The sequence below is a fragment of the Heloderma suspectum genome, chromosome 14 (genome assembly GCF_057233095.1).
Source record: "Heloderma suspectum isolate Gila_16-S chromosome 14, 16-S_ref, whole genome shotgun sequence".
Taxonomy (NCBI): domain Eukaryota; kingdom Metazoa; phylum Chordata; class Lepidosauria; order Squamata; family Helodermatidae; genus Heloderma; species Heloderma suspectum.
In genome coordinates this window covers 22,182,459-22,205,374 of record NC_139471.1, presented here as the reverse complement: position 1 = coordinate 22,205,374, position 22,916 = coordinate 22,182,459, and the positions used below count along the sequence as shown (strand labels likewise).

The 22,916-nt window shown below is 51.2% G+C and overlaps 2 protein-coding genes across 2 annotated transcripts in view; one reads left to right on the top strand and one right to left on the bottom strand.

The window, feature by feature from the left end:
- CRB2 (crumbs cell polarity complex component 2) overlaps positions 1–8,583 on the top strand; it is a 35,150-nt gene extending 26,567 nt beyond the window's left edge. Inside the window, exons 11-14 of the mRNA XM_084820778.1 lie at positions 644–760; positions 1,358–1,484; positions 3,899–4,102; positions 5,045–8,583. Of these exons, the coding sequence (XP_084676904.1) occupies positions 644–760; positions 1,358–1,484; positions 3,899–4,102; positions 5,045–5,266 (670 nt within the window). The 3' untranslated portion in view covers positions 5,267–8,583. The remainder of the gene's footprint in view (positions 1–643; positions 761–1,357; positions 1,485–3,898; positions 4,103–5,044) is intronic.
- A 2,194-nt stretch (positions 8,584–10,777) lies between these two features.
- Positions 10,778–22,916, bottom strand: part of DENND1A (DENN domain containing 1A) — a 296,658-nt gene continuing 284,519 nt past the window's right edge. Inside the window, exons 22-23 of the mRNA XM_084820777.1 lie at positions 14,360–14,609; positions 10,778–13,924 (exon numbers count right to left, since the gene is read on the bottom strand). Of these exons, the coding sequence (XP_084676903.1) occupies positions 12,635–13,924; positions 14,360–14,609 (1,540 nt within the window). The 3' untranslated portion in view covers positions 10,778–12,634. The remainder of the gene's footprint in view (positions 13,925–14,359; positions 14,610–22,916) is intronic.

The window sequence follows — 22,916 nt, the reverse complement described above, 5'->3', positions numbered from 1 at the left end:
TGCACTAGCAATATATATATATATGGGTGGTCCTTGTTAAAAGCTTAGAAGCCTGTGTGTGTGTGTGTGGGGGGGGGTCTGCTAACCAGGACTCCGAGAGCAAAAGATTCCTGGCACTTGGTTCCCAATCATCCCCTTCACAGGCACTTGTTGCCTTCCAGGGGAGGGGCTATAGTGGAAGGGTAGTTGCTTTGTATGCAAAAGGTTTGGGGCTCAATCCCTGGCACATCCACTTTGAAAAGATCAGATAGCAGGTGATGGAAAAGACCTGAGACCCTAGAGAGCCCCTGTGAGTCAGAGCAAACACCAGATTAGATGACAGATAGTCTGACTCGGTATAAGGTTGCGTTGTCAGGAATCCCCACTGAACATTTTCTAATAATATCCATGGCGGAGCTCCCCTCCTAGAACGGCCTTTTGCAGCAACCATTCCGCTTCTTCCTTCTGCATCTTCATTATGTAATAGTATGCAAGGGGATTTGCTTAGCTTCCTCTTCCCTCACCATCGCTTTTTCCATTTGCATTGTGTCTATTGCATTGTAAGCCTCCGTGGAGTGCGGGAGCTGGTTTTTATGTTTGTACAGTGCCTAGAAAACGTTTCCTTTGTAAATGACTCTTACAGTCTTTCGTTTCTTTCCACCAGGTGGCCATTCCCACCTGAACAGTGCGGCAAGAACTTCACCTGTCTGAACGGCGGCAAATGCGCGAGTGGAGTCTGGGGAGCCAACTGCACCTGCAAGCCGGGCTACACGGGCAGGAAGTACAAAGACTGGTGCTCTTTGACCTGAGGCAGTGGACCTCTTGGCATTCCTCGAAATGGCTAGCTTGACATGGCCCTGGCCTTTGCTCTTCTCATGATGCGTGCGCGTGGCGCACACACGCATTCTGATGGCTGTTTTTAGACTCGCCCTCGGTGCACACTCTGGGCCTGTTATTCTTGTTCCCCAGAGAGAATGTACATTAAGAGATGCAGTTGACCAGTGAGCTAGGAGAGCTGGAGTGGGGCGGGGGGGAGAGAGAGCAGGCCATCAGATTGCAGGAAGCAGGGATTAGAAAACGGATTTACAGCCTCTGGTGCCTTTTGACGAGAGCACCCCCTGGCTGTTTTGGAGCAGATGCCGCTGTTCCCCAGGTGAGAGAGCAAAACCAAGTCCTCCTGAAGATCAGCCTGTCTTGGGAGCTTGCCCCAGGCAGCAGACTGCTACTGGATGCTCATTAGCTTGCTAAGTTCACCAACTGAAGTAGCAAGACAAAAACCAGTCTGCTCTGCCCCGGCCCACATAGGCAATCCCTACCCTATTGCACATTGCCATTTCTTTAGGGTCGTGGTGGACAGTTGCCCTTGTTTTCTTTTCAGATGCCAGATCAACATCAATGATTGTGACCCCAACCCCTGCCAAAATGGGGGGACCTGCCAGGATTCAGTAAACCGGTACCGGTGTGTGTGCAGTGCCAGCTACACTGGAGAGCGTTGCGACGTGGATGTAAGCATGCGGTCCTCCTTTCTTTGCCAAACGGTGGGTCAGGCTTTGGCCCCTAGGCTAGGGGAGGGAGGGACAGAGTTTATCTGAGACACTGAGATGGAAAGGAACTGGTTAAAGCCTTCACGGCCTGGCAGAACATAGAGCCCGAATGGTAGCGCACTGAGTCTCATGCTGTGTCTCCTACACCCGGCTCTCACACAAAGGAAATTCAACCTTTGCACTCAGAATTTATTGTAAGCATAAGTTCTTGGCCTAAGACCAAAATCCAGTCAAATAGCTTCAACTAGCTTTCCCTAACCCTTGTTTGGTTTTCTGTAGAATTCAGAATGTTTTATACAAGTACCATGGGAGCATAGGTCGAAGACCAAGTGTGAGAGCAAGGCCTGGAGCCCAGGGCAGCCAGAGGGGGAGTTGTGGGGCAGAGAAAAACAACATCCCAAGTCAAGTCCCCTTTGTTTCTGTGCCTTTATGTACGAGGGTTAGGAAACACACTTAAAAAAAGATAGATATTAATATATAGAAATAAACTCAGCAGTGCTAAGATCCCCTCCACCACCCTGGCATTTGTTGGCTGGCAAGGTGGACAGGGGCATGCTTGATGCTTTGCTGTACAGACAGAGGACACGGTCTGGTTTGGGTGGGCCCCTTTTCCCCATCCTCCTTTGTGTGTGGAATGCATGTGGGTGCCTGCCTGGAGACTGGGAATGCACTAACCTTGAATGCATGAACCCCCACCCCCCACCCCACTGCCTGTGTGCAGGGGAGACAGGCTCGCTGCTGTTGCTGCTGCACTGGTGCCTCTGGCAGGATGCTTCTAAACAAACCCTTTGCATGCTTGAGCCTGAGGCAGCACCCTCTGCTGGGTCTCCTTGGCGCTGGCCCCTTCCCATGGGCTTCCCGTTTGCTAGTGCTTGTTCCATTTCCTCTTCTGTTTCATTTCTCCACGGCTGGGCCACAACTAACCTGTGTAGCCAGTGGGGTCTGGTTCTGAACAGTGCATCCACTAAAGACCAGCTCTGTCTCCCCATTGAGAAGAATGGGACTGTTGGGATTGACAGTCCTGCAATCTGATGGGCAGTTTCAGTCGTACGCTGGAGCCCTCAGGGTCACGCTCCTTCTTGCTCCACGAACGAGATGCATACGGATGGCAGAAGCATGATCCAGCTGCAAATCTCTCCCTACATACCCAAATGGACAGCAATACAAGGAAGGTTTAAGCTAGAATCTGCGTGTCCCGTTTATTTATTTAATTTCATTTCTATACCGCCCAGTAGCCGAAGGTCTCTGGGTGGTTTACAAAAATTAATGTCCCATGCCAGCATGGAGCAGGTGCTTGCTTAAAACTGCTCTCTATTGCAGAGGAACCCCACTCCACTTACACACCATCTCTGATACAGCCAATTGCAAGGATTTAGAGCCCAGAATCCACCCAATCACCTGCTTATAAATCTCTCCCTCCTGGATTCTCTCTGGGAAGAGAGAAGCGGGCAGGCGCTTTAGCTGCTGAGCCTACACGCCGCTGTTTTTAGTAAGGCTTATGCTAATCTCATGCCCCCAATATGGTTCTGTGAGCGAGCTCTGAGCCACAGGCCACTGCCTTCCTTGTACTGCGGTGGAAAGCTTCCGCAGGCAAGTTCCACAAATGAGGGAACATTAACTGAGTTGTCTCCCTGTCTAGGCAGGGACCAGGCAAAGCACACCTGCTGTGAGATCAAATGTCTTCCTGCCGGTCTCGCACAGCTGGTGGGCCCCCTCCGCTTAACGCCCACCGTAGCGATGTGGCCGGTGCCTTCACGTGGCAGAATCGCCTTCAGGGAGCACTCTTAGCTCGGCCCTCTTGCCTCTCCAGGGCATGAAGGGCACCAGCCTGCCCACTCCTGCTCATGTGCATGGCGCAAGTTTAGGGGCGCATTTCCTTCATAGCCATCTTACCTCATGGGAACATCGGAAGCTACCTTAACCGAGTCAGACCCTGGGTCCATCCAGCCCAGTATTGTCAACACTGACCGGCAGCCGCGGCTCTCCAGGGTTTCAGGCATTTCTCCCAGGTCTGCCTGGAGATGCCGGGGATCGAACCTGGGGCCTTCTGCGTGCAGAGCGGGGGCTCTGCCACGGAGCTCTGCCCCTCCCAGCCCGCAAGCTCCTCGCGTTATTGCTTTGGCAGGGTTTGCAGCTGGTCCGGCCTGGCTGTGCCTTTAGTAATGGGTGTGACCCCCTTGTGAAGCCCTTGCCTTGCCGTCTTTGAAAGAAAGCCCTGTTCAAGACCGCTGCTGCCGCTCTTCATCCTTCGCCCACGTTTAACCCTGACCTGGGGGCCGCAGGCAGCCTCCCCACCGCCCTGCTTCAGGTAGAGCTGCGCTGCCAAGCGGGTCTCCCACTCAGGCTCACCATGTCTCCATTAATTTCTCTTGCAGAGGGGGACTCCTCCGGGCACTCTCTTCCCGTTCCCGTTAATTGAAGTCGCGGTGCCGGTAGCCTGCGGTTGCTTGCTGCTACTCATCATTATCCTCGTCCTTATGATTCTCACGGCCCGGAAGAGGCGCCAGTCAGAGGGGACCTACAGCCCAAGCCAGCAGGAGGTGGCAGGAGCCCGGCTGGAGATGGACAGCGTACTGAAGGTGCCGCCAGAGGAGCGTTTAATATAGGCGCTGCCTTTATTAAAGAGGTGCCTTTGCAGAGCCTGCACTGACCCCACCCCGCATCCCCGGGCTTGTCCCAGACTGCGCTCCTTGCGAGCCTACCTGACTAGTGTCCTTAAAGGCCTCGGAGTGCAGTGGAGCACGTGAGCAGCTGGGCCACGGGGCCCTGGCGGCAGCGGCAGCAGTGACTCCCGCCTCGCCCTCCTCAGTTCCTCTCCACAAGCCGTCGCTATAGGCAGGGGCCGGGCACCCCTCCTGTGCATTCATCCGTCAGCCTAGGGTGCAGACTGAGAGATCCTGCCAGAACGTCTCTTGCAAATACTGTCCTAACAGGCAGAACTGCCGGCTGCCTGTGCCCAATGGCACTGAGCAGAGCTTTCCCGAGGCCGTCTGCATCAGTCAAGCTGCAACAGCGCTGCAGGTTCTGCCTCCCCTTTTACACATGGTTCAAGGGGTAGGGATGAACAGGATGCACAGAAAGCGTTTGTACATGCCATGTTTTTACCAAGTAGGGGTGGATTGTTATGACATTCCCGCAGGCGTGGAGAAGGCAGCAGGGGGGCTCAGCTCCAGGAGGTAGGTCTGTGTCCCCTTAAGCAAGTAGGAGTGGGTAGCAGCAGAGGCTAGATATCAATAGAAAAGCATCAGCAGTGCTTGGTTACTGACATGTGGTGGGTCTGTGCACCGCCTCTCTCTCTCCCCGCCTCTCTGCTTGAGAAGGAGACATGCAAGCAGCCACTGGCTGTTCCGCGATGACCATCACCCCCAAGTGGTGCCCATAGAGCTGCTTGGTTAGCTTCCTGCCCACAGGTGCTCACGTGTACATTATCAGGCTATGGACAAAACTGCACAGCAGCCGCAGAGTTTCTAGTAGTCTGAAATGCTGCTGTGAGAGGTCAGTAACACCCTGTTCCACTGCAGCGACCAGCACGGGCCCAAGGCAGCAGTTCCACGCTGGTGGTGGGAGCTGTGGGAGCAGCTGGGGCCGCTATGCTCATCAGCGTCTTTGGCATCTCAGTCATGGCCATGAAGAAGAGAAGGGCCACTCAAAGGACCTACAGCCCAAGCCGCCATGAGAAAGACGGGGCACGAGTGGAGATGTGGAACCTGATCAAGCTCCCACCGCTGGAGCAGCTGATCTGAATGCCAGTTACAGAGGAGGCATCTTTGAACCCAAACTGCAAGCCTCTCACGCTCTCCACCTTGCTTCCAAGAGGCAATTTCATCTGGTCCTTGCTCGCAGCTTAACAGCAGGCAAGAGAGTTAGAACACCCATGGCTTCATTGGCTCTTTCGTGCTGTGACAACATGCCCCTGGTGAATGGCAAGCCAGCAACGGAGGGAGGAAAAGGCAAGCAGGCCTGTTTGCACAGAAGCATGTTCTGTTGCCCTGTTTACAAGCTCCTCCTTTTACAAGAACAGCCTGAGCGCAGTCCAGGGCTGGAAGCAAACTCTGCGTCGGGCCATTCGTCAAACAGTAACCGGGAGACAGATCAGGGCTGGATCATGAGGTCTGGAGTGAGCACTTTTGTGGTTGACCCAGTTAACAGCACACAGCTCCAAAATCCACAGAGCCTTCCTGGCTCTTTCCCTTACATCGGAACTGATCGTAGCCTTCCCTGCCCACTGGGGAGGGGTCAGGTGTTACCAGCTCCTATGAGCCACACGACTACAAGCGGCCGCCAAGGATGAACCACAGTACAGCCGCCTAAAGTGCCTTGTCAACAAGCTACCCGAGACTGTATTAACTCTCTAACAGTTAACAAGACAACTGCTTGGCCTCCTTTCTTGTCCCCCCCGCCCCGATCAGTGACAGCTACAGTTTTAGGTGCACACAGCAAGAGTCCCTGACCAAGAGAACCCTCTCCTCACGCTAACTGTGGTTTTTTACATACCCCTCCTGTTCTGGGTGGTTTCAGGTTGCCTGCTCTAAAATGCCGCTCCTGTTGGCTTGGTTCGTTTCACATTTGTCCTAGGATGCCCCAGTGATGCTCTTGCTCCCATGTACTTCACCTTTTTAGGGGCTGTGGCTGAGGACAGGTTTTTTGTTTTTTGTAAAAGAAAAAGTAATAAAAATAGCTGTACACAGTTTGATTATGTACAACAAACAGCCAAAAATATTGCTAAACGTTGGGTGTGGGGGGCATTGCTTGTGGGGCACTGAAGCAGCTAGGGTCATACAAGACCAGGACCTGCTCTCCACACCTGAAATGAGAACAGACTGCTGAATGGAGAGAACGCTGGGCAAGGGGTCGGGAAACCTTATATTGAAGGAGGAAGGGTGGGCAGTGGGCAGGCTGAGGAACGCCCCTCTAAACCTACCACTCCCATAATGCTTTCAGCATTAGCAATTCACAGTGGCATCCTATACCTGTGTGTCAGAAAAAGGTGGCTGAACCAGGCTGCAGCGCAGGGGGGTAGCTGAACACCAGTGAGGCAGCCTGCCTGGGCTGGAATAACCAGTCAGCCAGGGAGGGAGAAACTGCTCGGCAGTATTTTAACATCTCTGTGCAGCAGCACAAGCCCTGTCCACACACAGAGGTCCCCTCCTTTTTCAGCCACCATCAGTCCGTGGAAAGCATGGATGGGGTGGTGGGTGGAGTGCTTCCTCACCCCCCCTTTTGGTTAGCTGGCTCCCCTTCCTGTGCCATGTACTCGAGACAATACGAACACCTGCATGCACGTGGCCAACTGTGGCCTAAATTCATTAACATCTCAGTGTGATTATTACTGATAGCAGCAAGAAATATTTCAGCAAAAACTATCTGCTCCAAAAGCCAAAGCCCGCTTAATAAGGGGAGGTGTGAATTCCCACAGACTGTTGCAGGAAGAGATGCCCAGGCTGCTTCGCTGCTGCTGAGAACCAGAGTTAATATTTTGGAACTGCCAATGGAGCAAAAAGGGACCAGATCCTCCGAGAAGAGTCTGGCCCTGCGCACCACCACTCTTGTTGCAGAACGAGCCCTATCCCAGCTCACACCACACTTTGGAAAGGCCACACAGTTCCCCTTGTTTGTGACCAGGGCGGGATCCCCAGAGAGAGATAAGGGCCCACCCAGAGGAAAGCCAGCCAGACACAGATGGACCGAAGCCAGGGAAGTCCTGTGCTGCCAAAGGATTTCCCAGTCCAGCAGCTGGAGGATCCCAACACTCCTGTGAATTAGGGGTTCGCTTTGGTCAGATCCAGATGAGCATGCCCATCCTAGCCTCTCTTCCCAGTGTGCCAGCGGCTGCAATCAAGAATAAAAGGAAATCTAGCACGCTTGGTGAGCCCAACATCTGTCAGGCCCCTTCCAATAGACCAGTTCCATGCAGTTCTCACTGCATGGTGACTGCAAGAGGGAGGCAGCCGGCTGAATGCCTTTGTGGTCTCAAAGGCAAAAGGGCTCACGGGCAAGCTGCTGCTCCGTGTGAGCATGCTGATGGGGCTTGGCACGTTTATTAGTCCAACTCCCCTTTCTGAGACCCTCAATGCACTGGCTGGCTATGAAGTAGCCCATGCCATTCAGGAGGTGTGCGTGGCACCATCAGAGCAGATGCAAACTAAGCGTGCTCTGACACAGGTGCCTGCAAGGAAGAGCTTAAACAGATAGCCACACACTAGAAGGGAAAGTAGAGCCCTCCCCTCCCCCAAAAAATCAGTCTTGGGAGACGGGACTATCAAAGTCCCCAGCTAGGGTGATCAGTTTGGCCTTTGAGCATAATGCAAGATCCATACAGCCAGCCCCCCAAAGCAGCATTTTCTTGCTCACCCTACTCAGAAGTCCTTGAGGCCTCAGAGGGCGAAGAAGCAAGTTAACGGGTCAAGAAGAGCCTGAGATTCTAGTGGGCCACAACTGAGGAATCAGCTTAAAAATCATGGAACAGTCTCCAACATCTGTCCCATGGATCCTAAGCCCAAGAGGCATAGCACTCTTGGCCAAAATCAAGACAGATGCTGTAAGGGAGCCATGGAGATGTTCCTGCCAGCAGCTTCCAAGGGAACCTGCCTTGTATTAGGGTGACCACAATTTCATGAGACAGCCCCAAAGAATCAGGTCTGGTAGCCTACTGATTTTGGTGTGGTGATGAGCCTATCTCAATTCACATTTGTAAGTTTCCAGGATGTGACAACAAGCTGCCATCTTGTGTCAGCCACATGTCCAAGGCTAGTCATTATGTCACAGGAGTCCAATTTTACTTCGCACGATACCAAAATGGGTTTGAGAACCAGTCTTCAAAGTAATAGCCTCACTTCCCCAGGTCTGAGCACCATAAAGGCCCAGCCCAGCCACAGATACCAACCAATGTTTTAGCCATTCTGTTGTTTAATTTATAGATGTTTTTATTTTCCACTGTGAACTTAAATTACTTTTGATATTTAATTTTGGATATATTTTTTCACAAAAATTATTTGCTACACATTATGACATTCTTTAAAGAAGAGACTGGTGATCATTGTTGTAATTAAAATTTGCATCGATTTCTACAGACTGTTCCATAATTGTTCCATAAAGAAGTTTATTTGGAATTACAAAATTGAAGGAAGATCTGAGTGGGAAGTTTAAGCGAGGCTCTTGAAACTCACCCAGGACATTGGCTCTTTAACTATTCAGTACTTTTGTACAACCAAGTGAATGCTAATAAACTGGGGTGGGAGGGTGGGGTAACAGTTTCTTCTTGAGAAGTTAGAATGTTTATGAATATGCTATGATGTCATAGCAGCCAAGCCAATGACTAGAGATTGGTAACGTTCAATTTTTATCCTGTTTTAGTATGCTTGGCAGACAAGAAGACAAGCAAGAAACTCGGCATTCTGACGTTGGTTAACAAATTATAGGCACAGCTTCCAGGTGCCTTTCCTATACCTCTTGAAGTCACATTGTGTGCAATGGTGTTTCATCCTACAGGTCACAAATAAGAAACAAATACTGCCAGATCACCAGGAGGCTGGTGGTGAAATAAATATTTCTGACGGAATGGAAGTAGTAGTGAAGGATGCATTTTCCTATTTCTAATTAGTATCTTCTGAATTATCTTGAAGGATGTTTTATACACCTCAGTGGCTCAATCTTCTATAAATATTGCTCTCACCTACTACCAGTAAGATTGTTGGGGCCTCTTGCTTACTGCATGATCAATTCAGATGCTTGATCTAATTGGTGTCACTGAAAAATGTTTCATTTATGAAGAAAAGCTTGTCCTGCGAGGACCTGCGAGATTAGCACATTGCAGAGGGAGAAAATGGCATCTATCGCTCCCAGTAGAGGACAGGAACCCCAGTGGTTACAGACATTCCCTCTTGGCCAGGCAGCAGCTCCATGACATAGGGCAGACTCAGCTAGGAGGGTCAGGCTGGACCTGAAGGAGCCTCACTGAATTGATCCAAGTTATCAGTTTCTAGCCTTCCCAGTGCGGTCAGTGATTTTATGCCGCCTGAATCCTCTCCCCAACCAACACCATTTGCTTTGTTAGAAGACCGAGTTAGTTAGCATGTTCTCCTCTTAAATAGTCAACATTTCAAAACTGATTTCCTCCGGTATTTCAGACCCTGGGAGACTGATTTAAGAGGTGCAAAACTGTGGTTATATTTCAGGTTGATAAAGTTTCCTTCCCCAACTTGGTGCCCTCCAGATGTTTTGGACTACAACTACCAGCATTCCTGACCATTGGTCATGCTGGCCAAGGCTGACGGGAGTTGAGGTCCAAAACATCTGCAGGGGACGAGATTGGGGAAGGCTGCCATAAAGCCCTGGAATTCAAAATACGTGGAGACTCCCTTCCCTTTCCCTATGAGGCATCCCTCCCCTTTGCTAGGAATGTGCAGCGGGAAGCAGGAGCACAGAAGTAGCAGTGTACCATAACACAGACTGAAGTGAACGTGCCCCTCCCAACAAGGCGGGGCAGGTGAGCAGAGTCTGGGACCCTGACCATCAAAGGGCCCGAGGTGGTAGCCTGGTTGCCTCAGAGAGAAAAGGAAACTAGCTTGTATTCTAGCTGAGCACAGCAGTTAATTTTGCAGGCAGGATGATGGAGGAACTGGGTGTGAGGGGGACTTACCAGAAGGAGAATCCACTCTCCTTTCTCACCAGTACAGTGTGCCACCTGGTTTTCAGTCTACCTGAGCTGCTGGGCTAGTAAAAGATTTAAACTGTAGCAAAGGTAGACCTGCAGTATTTGTGCAGCTGAGATTGTATCAGGGATGGCCAGTTTGCCCCACGGGGCATCAGCTAGGCCCCCAAGCCTGCCTCTGGAGGCTAGTGGAGAGGGGAGCCCCTGCTGACATCTCCAGTCCCTGATCGGAGACAACAGTGGGGTTTCCTCTCCCTGCTGGCCTCAGCCGCCCCACCCCCAGTGGGGGAAGGTGCAAGACAGGCGAAGCTGGTCCAGCCACGGTGCTGGCTGGAGTCAGCACCTCAACTGGGGCCTCGACCTACTGGGGGATGCCCACGAGCAGCTAGGTGAGGTGCCCAGCTGAAGCACCAGCTGGAGGAGCCATCATGGCGGGATGTGGCCCACTGGCATTGTAACTGCTAGACCAGGTCTAGGGTGACGCATGGGCACAGCTGCTGCCTTACAAACGTAACCCACAGCCTTGCTGGGCCCTCTTAAAGGTCGTCGCCATCCCCAGAACACCCCCCCCCCCTCCTGGATGAAGCAGACCAACGCTCGCCCATTTCGTGGACTTTACATATTTTACTATTCAGAACTAGGCAATATCAAAAACATCTTTTTTCCCAGCAAAAAAGACCTAATACAAAACAGAGAGAATGCCTTGTAACAGCAAGTACTCGACAAATGTGTGATGACGCAAACACAATGCCGAGAGGTGTCCCCCGACTGTCAGCATCCGGAGAAATGAAGTTTGCTCTCGCACTGTACAGGCTCAAGCGTGGAGTCAGAAGCCTCAATGTCGCTTCAGCAGCAAGAAGGAAACTTCAAGGAGGTCACGGAAACAAAAACAACACACGTTGGAAAGAAAAAGAGGTGGCAAGGAAGACTGACATCCCATGTGTGCACAGGGTGATCTCTTGCGTATACAGATTGATGACAAGCCTAACTGCTGCCCCTCAGTAATTAAAAAAAACAGCCCAGTTTTAAAAATCCCCCAAACCTAAGTGACCAACTGAAAAAGGCTCGTGACCCAAGTGCTGGCAGTTCCATGGCTATAAGGAGCCAGAGGCAAACGTACCAATGGGTCCTTTATTCGTTTGTGGCTTTCATGCAATGACTGGACTTGTTTCAGCTATATTCTTTGCTTCCCAAAGCAGTCTGGACAGATCAATTTGGCGCCCAGCTGGTGCTGACAAGGCGGAAGGACTCAGGTCAGCTTCTTGATGCTCTTAAGTAACAAACACCAAAGACCGCTAGTCCACAGCCAGGCTTAAAACTCCCTTTGAAAGATCCACGCCTGTCATCATGTCCTGTTCTCTTCTGTTCTGCCAGCCTGGCTTTGACGCAGCTCACCATATTCGGGAACCCTTTGTACCACCATTCCCCAACCCAGTGCTGAGTTGGAGTATAGCTCCCATCATCCCCAGATAGGGGAATGATGGGAATTATAGTCCCAACATAGTTGGAGGACATGAGGTTGGGGAAGGCTGCTTTATACCTTGTGCCCTCTCTCTTTTTTGGTAATAAAATAAGATAGTATTACACCTAGTTGCACCACCGCCACCTAGTAACACATTTACATATAGATATAGATATTTATATATAATCATATTAACACAATTACAGAAAAATTTCGGGAACCATGATAGGGACATCATGTGTGTAGCTCTAAAAAGATCCACTGCTGGTGATTCCAATTTTCTGATGGGTGTGAACAGACACTTTGCCCACTCCCTAGACAGCTTTGCGGTGCTCCAGTGTGAATACTGAACCCCAGGATGTAAGGGGGAGGCCCTCTGTTGCGTGCAAAGTTTGGAGGGGCAGGGCAGGGAATTCAAGGAGCTGTGCATCCACTCAAAAGTGCACCTGTATGACAGAGAAGCTAGGAACAAAAGGACGCAGATCTAAAGCCTAGTGATTGACTCTGCCCAAGCTTGTGCACTGCATTTACATGTGAAAGCAAAACATGATTCACAGCCTGTGAAAACAGAGAGACTCTAAATTCAATACTGATCACATGGGTGAGGAAGTTAATCCTCACCTGGGAGGGGGGGAGTGTGGGATATGATTGCAAGAATGCAACGAGGGGCAGCAAAAGACCTGGGGAGCAACTGAGCACCCTCCAATTCAGTAGTTACCTTGAGCAAATTTGGAGAGTGGGAAGATGCCTCACCTCTCCCCAAATCATATTTTCAACTACTGATGACTGGGGACTATGGGAAGGGAGCCAATGAAGCTTCCTCTGGAGCAGCCCTATCTCAGAGCAGTATTTAGTCAGCACATCTTGCCCACAACACAGGAGTTTTGTGAGTGGGTAGCAGCTTCTAGCTGGCTAACCCATTCCAGTGGAATACTGGGCCTTTGCATGGGTCCAACACGCAACCGGGAAAGGAATTGCGACTGCCGGCAACGGGGCGAGTCACTCAAATGTTTCCCACTGCCTTCTCAGCTGCTCTACTTTACCTGGCGTGACGGAAACCTCCTGCTTGGTCTTATTCAACAAGTCTTCAAAGGGGTCCTTAGCCGCCTGAGGTTTGGAAGGGTGTAACACTGACTCCAGTACTTTGGCCTTGGGGGGAACTAGTGGGAGGTCACTGGGCCTGGCAGCCAACCTCGTCCTGGCCTCCATCTTAGAGGCAGAATGAGCCAGGGGCAATGTCCGGATCTTAGAAGGGCCGCAACGCTGTGCTGGCTGCGGGGCGTTGCTTTGGGAAGGGGGTTGACTCTGTGGTGGGGCTGCTGGAGCCTGGGCAAAGAGGTTGGGCATGGAGAGTGCCAGAGGGTTTGGAGGAGGCCTCTGTGGCTGGTAGAAGCTGGAATGGGATGTGATGAAGCTGGAGCTGTAAGCATGGCCTAGAGAGGAGGCAAAAGGGCTCCCAGGGGGCCTGACCAGGGACAATGGCAGAGGTGTTGGCATTGCCGGCACGAACGGGTTGAGAGAGGGCTGCACAAATGGTGTCGCAGAGGGAGGGTATCCCAGAGGCCGGCCGAACGGTGCTGATAGGGGGGGCATGAGGTCACCAGCCGTCGAGGGGAAGCCAGTTGCGGGGCTGGGAGACACAGACCCCAGCAGGCTTCTGGCACTTGGCTGAAGGCCAGCATCCTGACAGCTCCCTGCTTTCAATGGATCAAGGAGGGCAAGGAGGAAGTCGCTGTCACTGTTTGCACCCTCTAGCTTGACTCTGACCGGCTGGAGCATTTCTGGGGCGTTGCTGGGGATGGACAAAAGCTGGGGCTGGGGAGTGACAAAACCAGCAGGCTGCCCAAAGGCAGGGTCCAGGGAGAGGGCTCTGGCTGTAAGCGTCTCCTGCGTGAGCTCCGAGGCCAGGTCGCTATGCCCTGCAGGGCAGGTGGCGGTTTCTGGTGGTGCCTGCTGCTTGGCAGGCCTGGGCACCGGTGGTGGTGGGACAATGCCCAGCTCTGGGGTCTTCCTGCCTTGTGGCCGCGGGACAGTGATACTGCCTTGAGCAACAGGGGAGCTCTCGACTTCCTTCTCCACGAGATCCAGGATGCTGTCTTTGCTTCGGGGCCTCCATGGGACAGGCGGCACATTCCCAAGAGGAGTCAAGGGCCTCTCCGGGGAGCTTTGGGAGTACTTGGTGGGAATGGCCATGTCGTCATGGCCCAAGCCCCACAGCTGCTTGTAGGGGTGAGGAAGCTTTATGCCTGGGGTAGCCCAGCTCTGTTCAGAGAAGCCAGGATCCATCCTCTGCCAGAAAGCACACAGCAGGTCAATACATTTCCTGGAGCACCCCCCCCCTCCTTTCCCCTGGAGAACCTTGCTGTGAGGCTCCCTAGGCCTGGAACAGAGCCTCCCCTGGCCCAATCAAGATCCCCTCCCCACCTCCTCCAAACCCACTCCAGCAAAGTCTTTCTTGAACCCTCCTTTGCCTCACCTTCTTCTACCGATGAACTGCCCCCCCCGACATCAGAAGAACTTCCCCATGAGTCCTGCATCTCCCCCCGCCCCTGCACTGTTTGGTTCCTCTAATAAGGCCCCTTTCCTCTCCAAGGAGCCCGAGGCCCGGAGCATCCCACCTCTGCATCAACACTCCTTTTCCTCCCATCGCCATCAGCCCGGAACCATCCTCTGCCTCCCTCAGTCCCCTGTGCTTTTCCATTCACACCCAGCTAAGCCCCATACCTGGTAGTCAGAGTTGCGCTGCTGGCCCCCCTGTCCTTTGGGGATCCTCAAGTCTTCTAAGCTCTTGGTTTGGCTCAGCGGCTGGGGCTCTGTCGCCAGCCCTGTAAAAAGGTCTCCCAGGAGGCTGATTTCCGCAGGGCTGTCTGGCGTAGGTGGGTCAACAGGGTTGGGGCCCTGGGGCCTCTCCAGGCTGAGACCTTCCTCTCCATCTGCACTGTCAGACTCCTTCAGGGCCCGATAAGGCTGAGGCCTGGCAGACAGAAAAGATGCATCACCTCAACCGGAGACGTGCTACCACTAAAGCAGCCTTCCCCAACCCAGTGCCCTCCAGATGTGTTGGACTGCAACTCCCATCCTTCTTTACAGTCCAGCACATCTGGAGAGCACCAGGCTGGAGAAGGCTGCTCTCAGGAATCCACCGACACACTTTGCAGTTTAGAAAAGGCTAGTATGGATTCACGGCACTTCGGTGGGTCCGCAAGGCCAAAACGTCTCCCACGCAGGGGTTTGTGCTCTTGCTTTCAAATACAAGGAGACCTGAAAGCCGGGCCATGCTGCCTGAGCCTGCTCTGCTCGCAAGTGGCATTTGGGGTGGGGGTGAGAGAACAAAATTCAAACTTGTGTCAGCCAGCAAGGCTTGAATGCTGATGCCACAAAACTGGTGCTTCAGTGTAACTGGCCCCAGCTTTTAGAATCAGAGGGACAGTGAACAGATTTTGATGCCTTTAGTGCCCCGGAAGAAAAGTAAGACACAAAGACTGTGGCACCCAGGCCCTGGCTTCCCCACTCCTTGATGATGTGAAATATGGACTGATCACAATGAAACCAGTGGGAACTGGAAAAAGGTGCAGGAGTCAGAACAACAGGGAGAGGGACTTGGAGCGCTGGATAGAACTCATGTGGCGGGTTATTTGGATGTCGAGGGAAACAGTGTGTGTATAAATCTGTACTGGCTTCCAGTGGGGTGACTCAAAGAGCACCGGGGTGTTGAAGAGACATTGAGCCCATGGAAGTCATCCTAGCGGTGCTGCTTACATGCCAAATCAACCAAGTCAGAGGACAACGGTGATCCGACAGATGCCATCACCCCAAGCAGGAAGACTGCGCAGGGCCTCTGGAACCAGCAACAGAGCCCATGGCACACGAAATACTGTTACTCGGCCCTCTTTCCTTAACAAAGGAAACTGAGTACTCCTCCCATCTTTCTACCACGCAGGGTCATTGACTGTGCTGTCCCAGACAAAGCTCCATTTCCTTTGCTCCAGCTGACTCAGTGCAAGCCATTCCTGGTGCTTCCCTGAGGTAAGTATCAATGATTAAACTAGTGTCACCTTATCAAGAAACACCACAGTCCATTATGGAGGAGAGAGAGTCTATTGTAGGCTTATTGAGGAAGGAGCGCCAAGCAGCCCTGCTCCTGTGTACCTTGGCAAATGGGCCTTGAACACCCTGTGATTTGCATGTCGGCTCTGCATGCGAGGGAACGGCAGCGCAATGCGCATCCAATTAACACCACAAACTGACATGCATTTCCACCGTGATTGGCATTTGACTGGCAGCCAGTCTCACCGTGCCCTTTAAACAAGGCTTTAGATTGAGGAAAACATTGGAGAGGCACCAGGAAACAGCAGCAATGTGAGGGAGCCCTCGTCTCTCTCCAGTGCCTTGATAAACTGCACCCTGCGAACTCATTAGCAAAGGATGGCTTCTTCCATCCCCCTAGCAGAGAAGCAACTGCAGTTTGCTCAGATGTGGCTGCTGCCTCATTACCGCCGGGCGCAACATGGAGTTGTTTGGGGGGACTGAGGGCTTTGGTCAGCAACAGTTTTGGGAGCAGGAACAGTGGTGTAGTGGAGCCAGGGCTCACAGGGACGTAACACCAGCACTCTTTTATTAGCAGGGACAATGACATCACCTGCCACCAACCTCAGACATTCCTGTTCTGTTCTAGTTTAGTTGCAGTCCCCACAGTAGCTGGGGGAAATGAATTTTCCCAGCAACAATGTATTGTTCCCTGCTGCCATGCCATGTATTCTGGGGCGGCCTGGTCTTGGATGGGCAATTAAGACCCTTTCACTGTACAAAAGAGCTGCTCCTAGAGGAGGTCACAACTGCCAGAACTGGTTTGTTGATATGGATCAACACAGCTCCCTGAACGTTTGTGCTCTTCGTGGGGTCGTGGCTATGGGCACTGTCGTGAAGAGCGTCTGCACTTCAAAATCGACCACGACTCTGCTGGACCGGAATTCACATGTGTATTAAGATGGCGGCTGGATCCTACAAGGGCATGTGAGAATGGTGCCCAAGGGCCTAGAGAACTCTGCCGTAAGGCACCTTTAGCTGGCCAGGCTTTATGCACCAGACCAACCTTCATTCCCCTCCCCATGCATCCCCCCACAAGGAATTATCTCCCTTACTGTGACCCACTTCCTCACCTAACTTCTGAGCCTTGGTCCCTAGGCCTAGTTTCCTGTTCATCTGTTCCTGGCCTTGCTCCTGCAGTCTCATACCATATCCACCCACCGTATAGCTCACCTCACCCACAGACGCTCTCGAGACTTCAAAACATGGTCCAGCCCCCTGAGCTGTAGGCTCCAAGCATACTGCGCCTTACTTTCAGTTTGCTCTGGCCATGCTTTTGCTTAATGTTCCTTGCCCAGCTGGCTGTCCAGACTGGGGAAATCAGAGCAGGGGCGATGAGATGAGGCAGGTTGAGAAAACACTGTGACGGCTGGGCGATGACTGCCTGGAAGCTCACAAGACGTACCAACAAGCACAAGTTAGCATAGGAGCAGGCAGCCTGGGAAGGGAGCAAAGCCTGGCCAACCATGACAAAGAAACCTGAACGCCTCCCTCCCACCCCCACAAAAGTTGTGGGTGAAATAGCCTGGCATGGTTATATGCAGGGGACATGCGTGAACGCACACACACACACACAACACTTGCCACAGAAACACCCGAGCAAGGGAAAGAGTAATACGTCAGCGGGGTGCTCCAAGCAAGGAAGGGGGGCGGCGCTGGCTAGTGTGGCAAAGAGTCAAGGTATAGACCATTCAAAGGGAGCAGAGAAGAGGAAGCTGTCAGAGAAGGCAGAGCCAGGGTCGTCTTCCTGAGGAAACTCATCGCCGGAAGAGTCCTCCGAGAGAAAGACTGTATAGTGGCGCGTGGGCTTTACCAAGCTGAAGGAGACAGGGAGAGGAGAGAGAAAGGATGTTACTGAGCTGCACCTGCAGAGGGAAAGGAAACCAAACAAAAAATGCCAAATGTTTCCAGGTTTCTGAATGCAGTAGCCTACGTTCAGGAGAAAGGAGAGGGAAGTATGCGCAAGAAAAAGATGCTCTTCCTAGAACCTCTTGGAGTGTTGGGCTCCAGGTCAAAGAGGGAGGGTAAGGGGCAGGACCCAGAAATCAACCTAATAAAAGCAAATGAAGACAGACGACCTCCGGCAGCAGAAAGAGGAAGATCCTTCTCCTCTCCAAGAGACAAAAGCTCAGCAGCACAAGAGCCTTCTGACAAAGAGCATGAGCTCAGCTCCACCAAAATGGAGAGATGCCAGAGCCACCGCAATAACTTGGGGCTTGCAGGCGCTCTGTTGGACTGCAAGACACACTGGGAACTCTACCCCCAAAACACAACCCATCTTAACTCCACCAGGGGACTGTCTATACTTCTGACAAGCCCACTTAGAAAGGATCCTACTTGGGAGGCGGTGGTTACCCAAGAAAGATGAACAAAGCATAGCGCACTTACTCCTTCCAAATGTACCCCCTAACATCATTATTTTTGGCTCATGCCACACAAGAGCATGCACACACCCCTGTTCAAAAATGTGAACTAGTATTTTCTTCTCCATGCAAACGCTGTGCAAGACTGGGAAGAATGCTGCACACAGAGACAGTCTGCATCCATTTCTATCACCATGGTGGCACTTTTTGCATCTGCCGTAACAACAGAAGCGGCTGCAGGCTGTGCTTGGTTCACAGTGAGGTTCCGCCACACAAACCTGTGGAGGAAAACAGATCAAAAGCAGGTGGTTTGCATGCATGGACTGGCTCACAGGCGTCCCACAAACAGTCTTGTTGGAGATGGTGGCTGAAAGTTTTCTCCTTGAAGACAAGTTGAATTGTCTTCTCAGCTGTGACGTGTCACTAAAGTATTTATTATTATAAAAAATACATCTGCCTTGTCAGTGGATGCTCTGAGCTCTGCCTACACACACACAGACAAGTATTACAACCCACATGTCTGGATGTTTCCGGAGAGAACATAATGGTTGGGTGCGTGCACTCTCTGTCTCTGTCTGTCTGTCTCTCTCTCTCACACACACACACGGTTAAAAAAATACAGTATTTCTGAGGTGAGGGCTGGATGCGGCAATCTATCACAGACAAAAATCAACCCTCTTCAGTAGGTCTTAACAAGGCAGATGACAACTAAGGACATGTCTAGAAGGAGTTTCTGAAAGGTGGCTGGATGTGTGCTATGTGCATCTGTTGTTTATATATGGTGGAACATTGGCTGTTGTCTTCTACCAATTGGTCCATCTAGCCTGCTATTGTCGATATTGACTGGCTGTGGCTCTCCAGGGTTTGACACAGGGGGTCTTTCCCAGCCCTACCTGGAGCTGCTGGGGACAGAACCTGGGACCTTCTATATGCACGGCATACTCTAGCACTGAGCTATAAGACGACAGGATTAATCTTAGCATTCTATTGTACTATATATGGCTCAGATATTTATATGTGATTGAAGAGGCTCAAGAACCAAAGGAAATTCAAAAAACCTCCACAGTTTTTGCAGAGGAACTGAGTTTCCTAGGGATTCTCTTCCATGCTACCCTTTTCCGTTATGGACCCTCAACAATGACATGTCCAATCTAAAAAAAGCAATGCTGGAGAGGTACACATGTGAGTCAACTTCTGTGAAATGCCAAAGCATGCTAAGAACATGGAATGCCAATGGTCCCCACCTTTTTCTGAGAAAGTGTATAAGCTGTTTGTGATTTAATGTGAGTTTAGTGTGAGCTCCCCCTTTGGATTTGACTAGAACTTGGTTTAAGGAGGATCTTTTCTTTCACATCATCAGACTATCAGGGGCTGAAATGGCAAGACCTGGAGTAGTGCCAAATTTCCATACCAAGAAGTGTATAACTAAGACATGACTAGACCCAATCCTCCCTTCCACTAGCAGCCCAGTTCTGATGGAGGTTGTGGGTACAGATAATTTGTCAGCAATCTCAGAAGGTTAAAGTTCCCAGAGTTTCTTGGGAACCCAGGCTGTATTTTCGCCTAGCCACACCCAAAGAACAGAACACACCACTCTGTGAAAGATAGCCCACCAACGATGGTTTAATTCAGTGTGCTGCTAGTTCCATAAAGGGAGTAGATGGACTTCCAGGGTACCTACCAATTCTCAGAGGCATGACCAAAAAGCCATCCCACCAAAGCCATTGGATTTCCTTTCAACAAAGACCAATGCAAGCAGCATTGATTGCTGCCAAATGGCCACCTCTTCTGACAGTGGGGTGTCATTGACAGTCTGTTTAAATTTTGGCGAAAAATGCAATTTTGGTTAAAAACGGAAGGGACAAGTGCTCAAAAATGTCCATGTGTAAATTTATTATTAGCTTGAGGCAGTCGAATCCAGCGTGAGCCTCTTCCCTCATTAACCCAATTCGGCTCCTCTCTCCTGCTGGCTGCCACCCACCACTCGCTCGCATCTCACACACAAAGAGCTGTCTGGGGAAAGGCGGGTCGCAGCAAGCCAGCAACGAGGCAAGAGATGGTGGAGGCTTTGCAGGGAAAGGGACCTGTCCGTCCGTCACAGTGCCAGTCCTCGGCATCTCTACGTGACTGCGCGTGCTCCTGCCTCCCTAATCTTTTCACCGAGTTCCCATGCAGATGGCTTGCTGATCTCCTTCTAATGTTTAGTTTAACATGTCTCCGGTTAGCGCCAGCATATGACAGTGCTGACAGCCGTGGCTGTTCCTTTTTAAATATCATGTCAGAAACACGGCGCAATAAAGCCGAGGATGCGCTCCATGGCTCTGCCTACCATTAGGAGAGTTGCTGCTTCGGTTTTAATGAGGACAATCTGCATTTCGGGGGCTTCCCACCCCCCCATGTGTCAGGATGCCTGGACAAATCAGCAGCACATCACGCTGGCCAAAAACCAAGTGCTGACAAATGTAGATATTTCAAATTTAATTGACACCTAAATGCACTTAAGACAGATAAAGGAAAAGGAAACAAAAAAAGAAAAATAGTGGGAGAAAACGCCTGAGTGCTGGGGATGGGCATTAAATGACAGGAATTCTGTTGTCAGGACAAGTTTGCCTACGGAAAAGGGGGCCGGTTTTATTCCAAGTGTGAGGCCGTGGCAGGTTTGGACGAAAGCCCTTTGAGCCCTTAGCCAGAGAGGAAGCCCCCGCCCAATCTGGCAGAAGTCAGGGGCAAAGCTCGGCTTGGGAAAACGGCACCCTCATTTCCAGAACCATGGTGCTGTGCAGAAGACCACCTCCCTGCCCTAAGGCTTGGTCATCCAGACAGCACCCGCCCCCCCAAGATTGACTACACAGTCTGGGCCAAAAGCAGAGTGCAGGTGCAGGGTACAAAAGATGCCTCCTGAGTAGATAGCTCAAGCAAGCGAGCCAAGCCTCATGCTGCAGGGAAAGGCACCCCTCGCCCATGGGGAAACCCTGATTCCCAAATACGGCAGTGGGACTTTGAAGGCACACAAAAACCATCCTGAGGAAATGCGACGGTATTACCTCGCACTATGTCCTGCCCTTGTGCAAAAAAGGCACTGAAACGTAAACCCTTGGAGATCTCAAGGGAGAAGGGACTCATCCTGGCCTCCAGAAGACAATTCTTGCCAAGAGGGCTGTTGGAAGGCCTCCTTCAGTACTGAGAAATAAGGGGAACAGCTGGAGGGCAGCCTTTGGGGAGGCCAGTAGGAAGTGCTGGAGATGCAGCACAGAAGAAGTCTCTAATGCCATCCGCAGAAAGCGAACCAGCCCCCAGTGGGTCATTTTGCCCACTGTTTTAAAAGCAGCGGGGGGCTTTGTCTCTAAGGCAGCACAGGGAGTTGCTAAGGATGGTACCAGATCCACCCCACGACCCTGGCCACCCCCCACAATTGTTTTTTGTGTTTTGTCTTTATCATTTCTTTGTAAATCACTCTGGGATTCCTTTCAGTTGTGTGAAGTGATACATAAATGCAATGAGCTCACTAACTCATGCTAACTAAATAAATAATGTTGGGCATGTCCTTGATACGAATCGAGTGCACATTTATGGTCTGTGGGAGCTGACGTTTCTCTGGAGCCGGTGCCCGCTCTCTGTTAGCCATGCTGCTGATGATCCTGTCCTGCCATACAGGAAGTGCTGAACCTGGCTGCATGGGCTGCCACCTGTCATGTGGGGGAAGGGGCTCTCCACCACCATCCTGCAGCCAAAAAAAGATGTAGCTGCACCCTGGTTGTGGTGTGCGAAGGGCCACAATCCAGCTGAGCTTATAAAAGGAAAACGAACTAGCAACGTAACGATAGGCCAGCCTTCTTCTCCAACCAGGTGTTCTTCAAATGTTTTTTGGATTACAGACCCCATCATCCCCACCAAGCATGGCTATTAGGAGTGATGGGAGTTGTTATCCAACACATCTGGAGGGCACCAAGTTGGTAAAGGCTGCCCTGGATGTTTTTTTTAAGAAGCAAGGCTATAGAGTGTTAAAAAAGGGAGTGAAACAGAGCTGAAGCAACAAAGCACTGGAGCCTGGCCTGGCAGCAAGGGGCGTCAGACGCCGCTTACCCTCCTGGGAGGATCTCAGTCACATGGAAATGGGGTGCTGGGGAGGGTGCCTTGTTTGCCACACAGCTCCCTCAGGGCAGCCTTGTTTGTTTTAACTTGAAGTGGCTGGTGGCAGCAGATGGAACAACTGAGGGGAGGGGAGGTGGCAGTGTGGCACCCACGGACAAGGAATCAGCAACCTCCCCACAAAATAAATGCCACTTGAACTGCATTTCTCAGCAGCGCTCTTTCCCTTTGCCAATTCATTATAAGGGTGAAATTTTAGGAACTGCACGTATGTTAATAGTGAAACATTTAAATCTTCAATTTGGACACAACTAGCTAACACAGCTACATCCTTCCAGTGAGAATTTCTCTGCTCATTTTTCTGGATTTTCAGAGGTATCAACAGGCAATTGGTCGACATGAAATATCAATATATTAACCACAGGTGGTTCTACCAGGATAAATGAACTCCTTTGTGCTTCCCATTTTCCCACAAATGATGGGGTCAGCAACCCAACCATTCTTGATCCTCTATTTTTTTGTTTTTAAATCATAAGAGTTCTCAAAAGCTTTGCACATCTCCAAAAAGGGAGGGGAGAACTAAGTATCAAAAGGACAGAAAACTAGGTAAAAAAGACACCTAGAAGAGGCACAAACTTGTCACAGATGTCCAGGAATATGGTACATTTTAATTTTGCTACACTTAAATTGTACATCACTAGGGAATGCTGCCCTGTCTTGGCGAAAGAGTACAGATTTCCTTA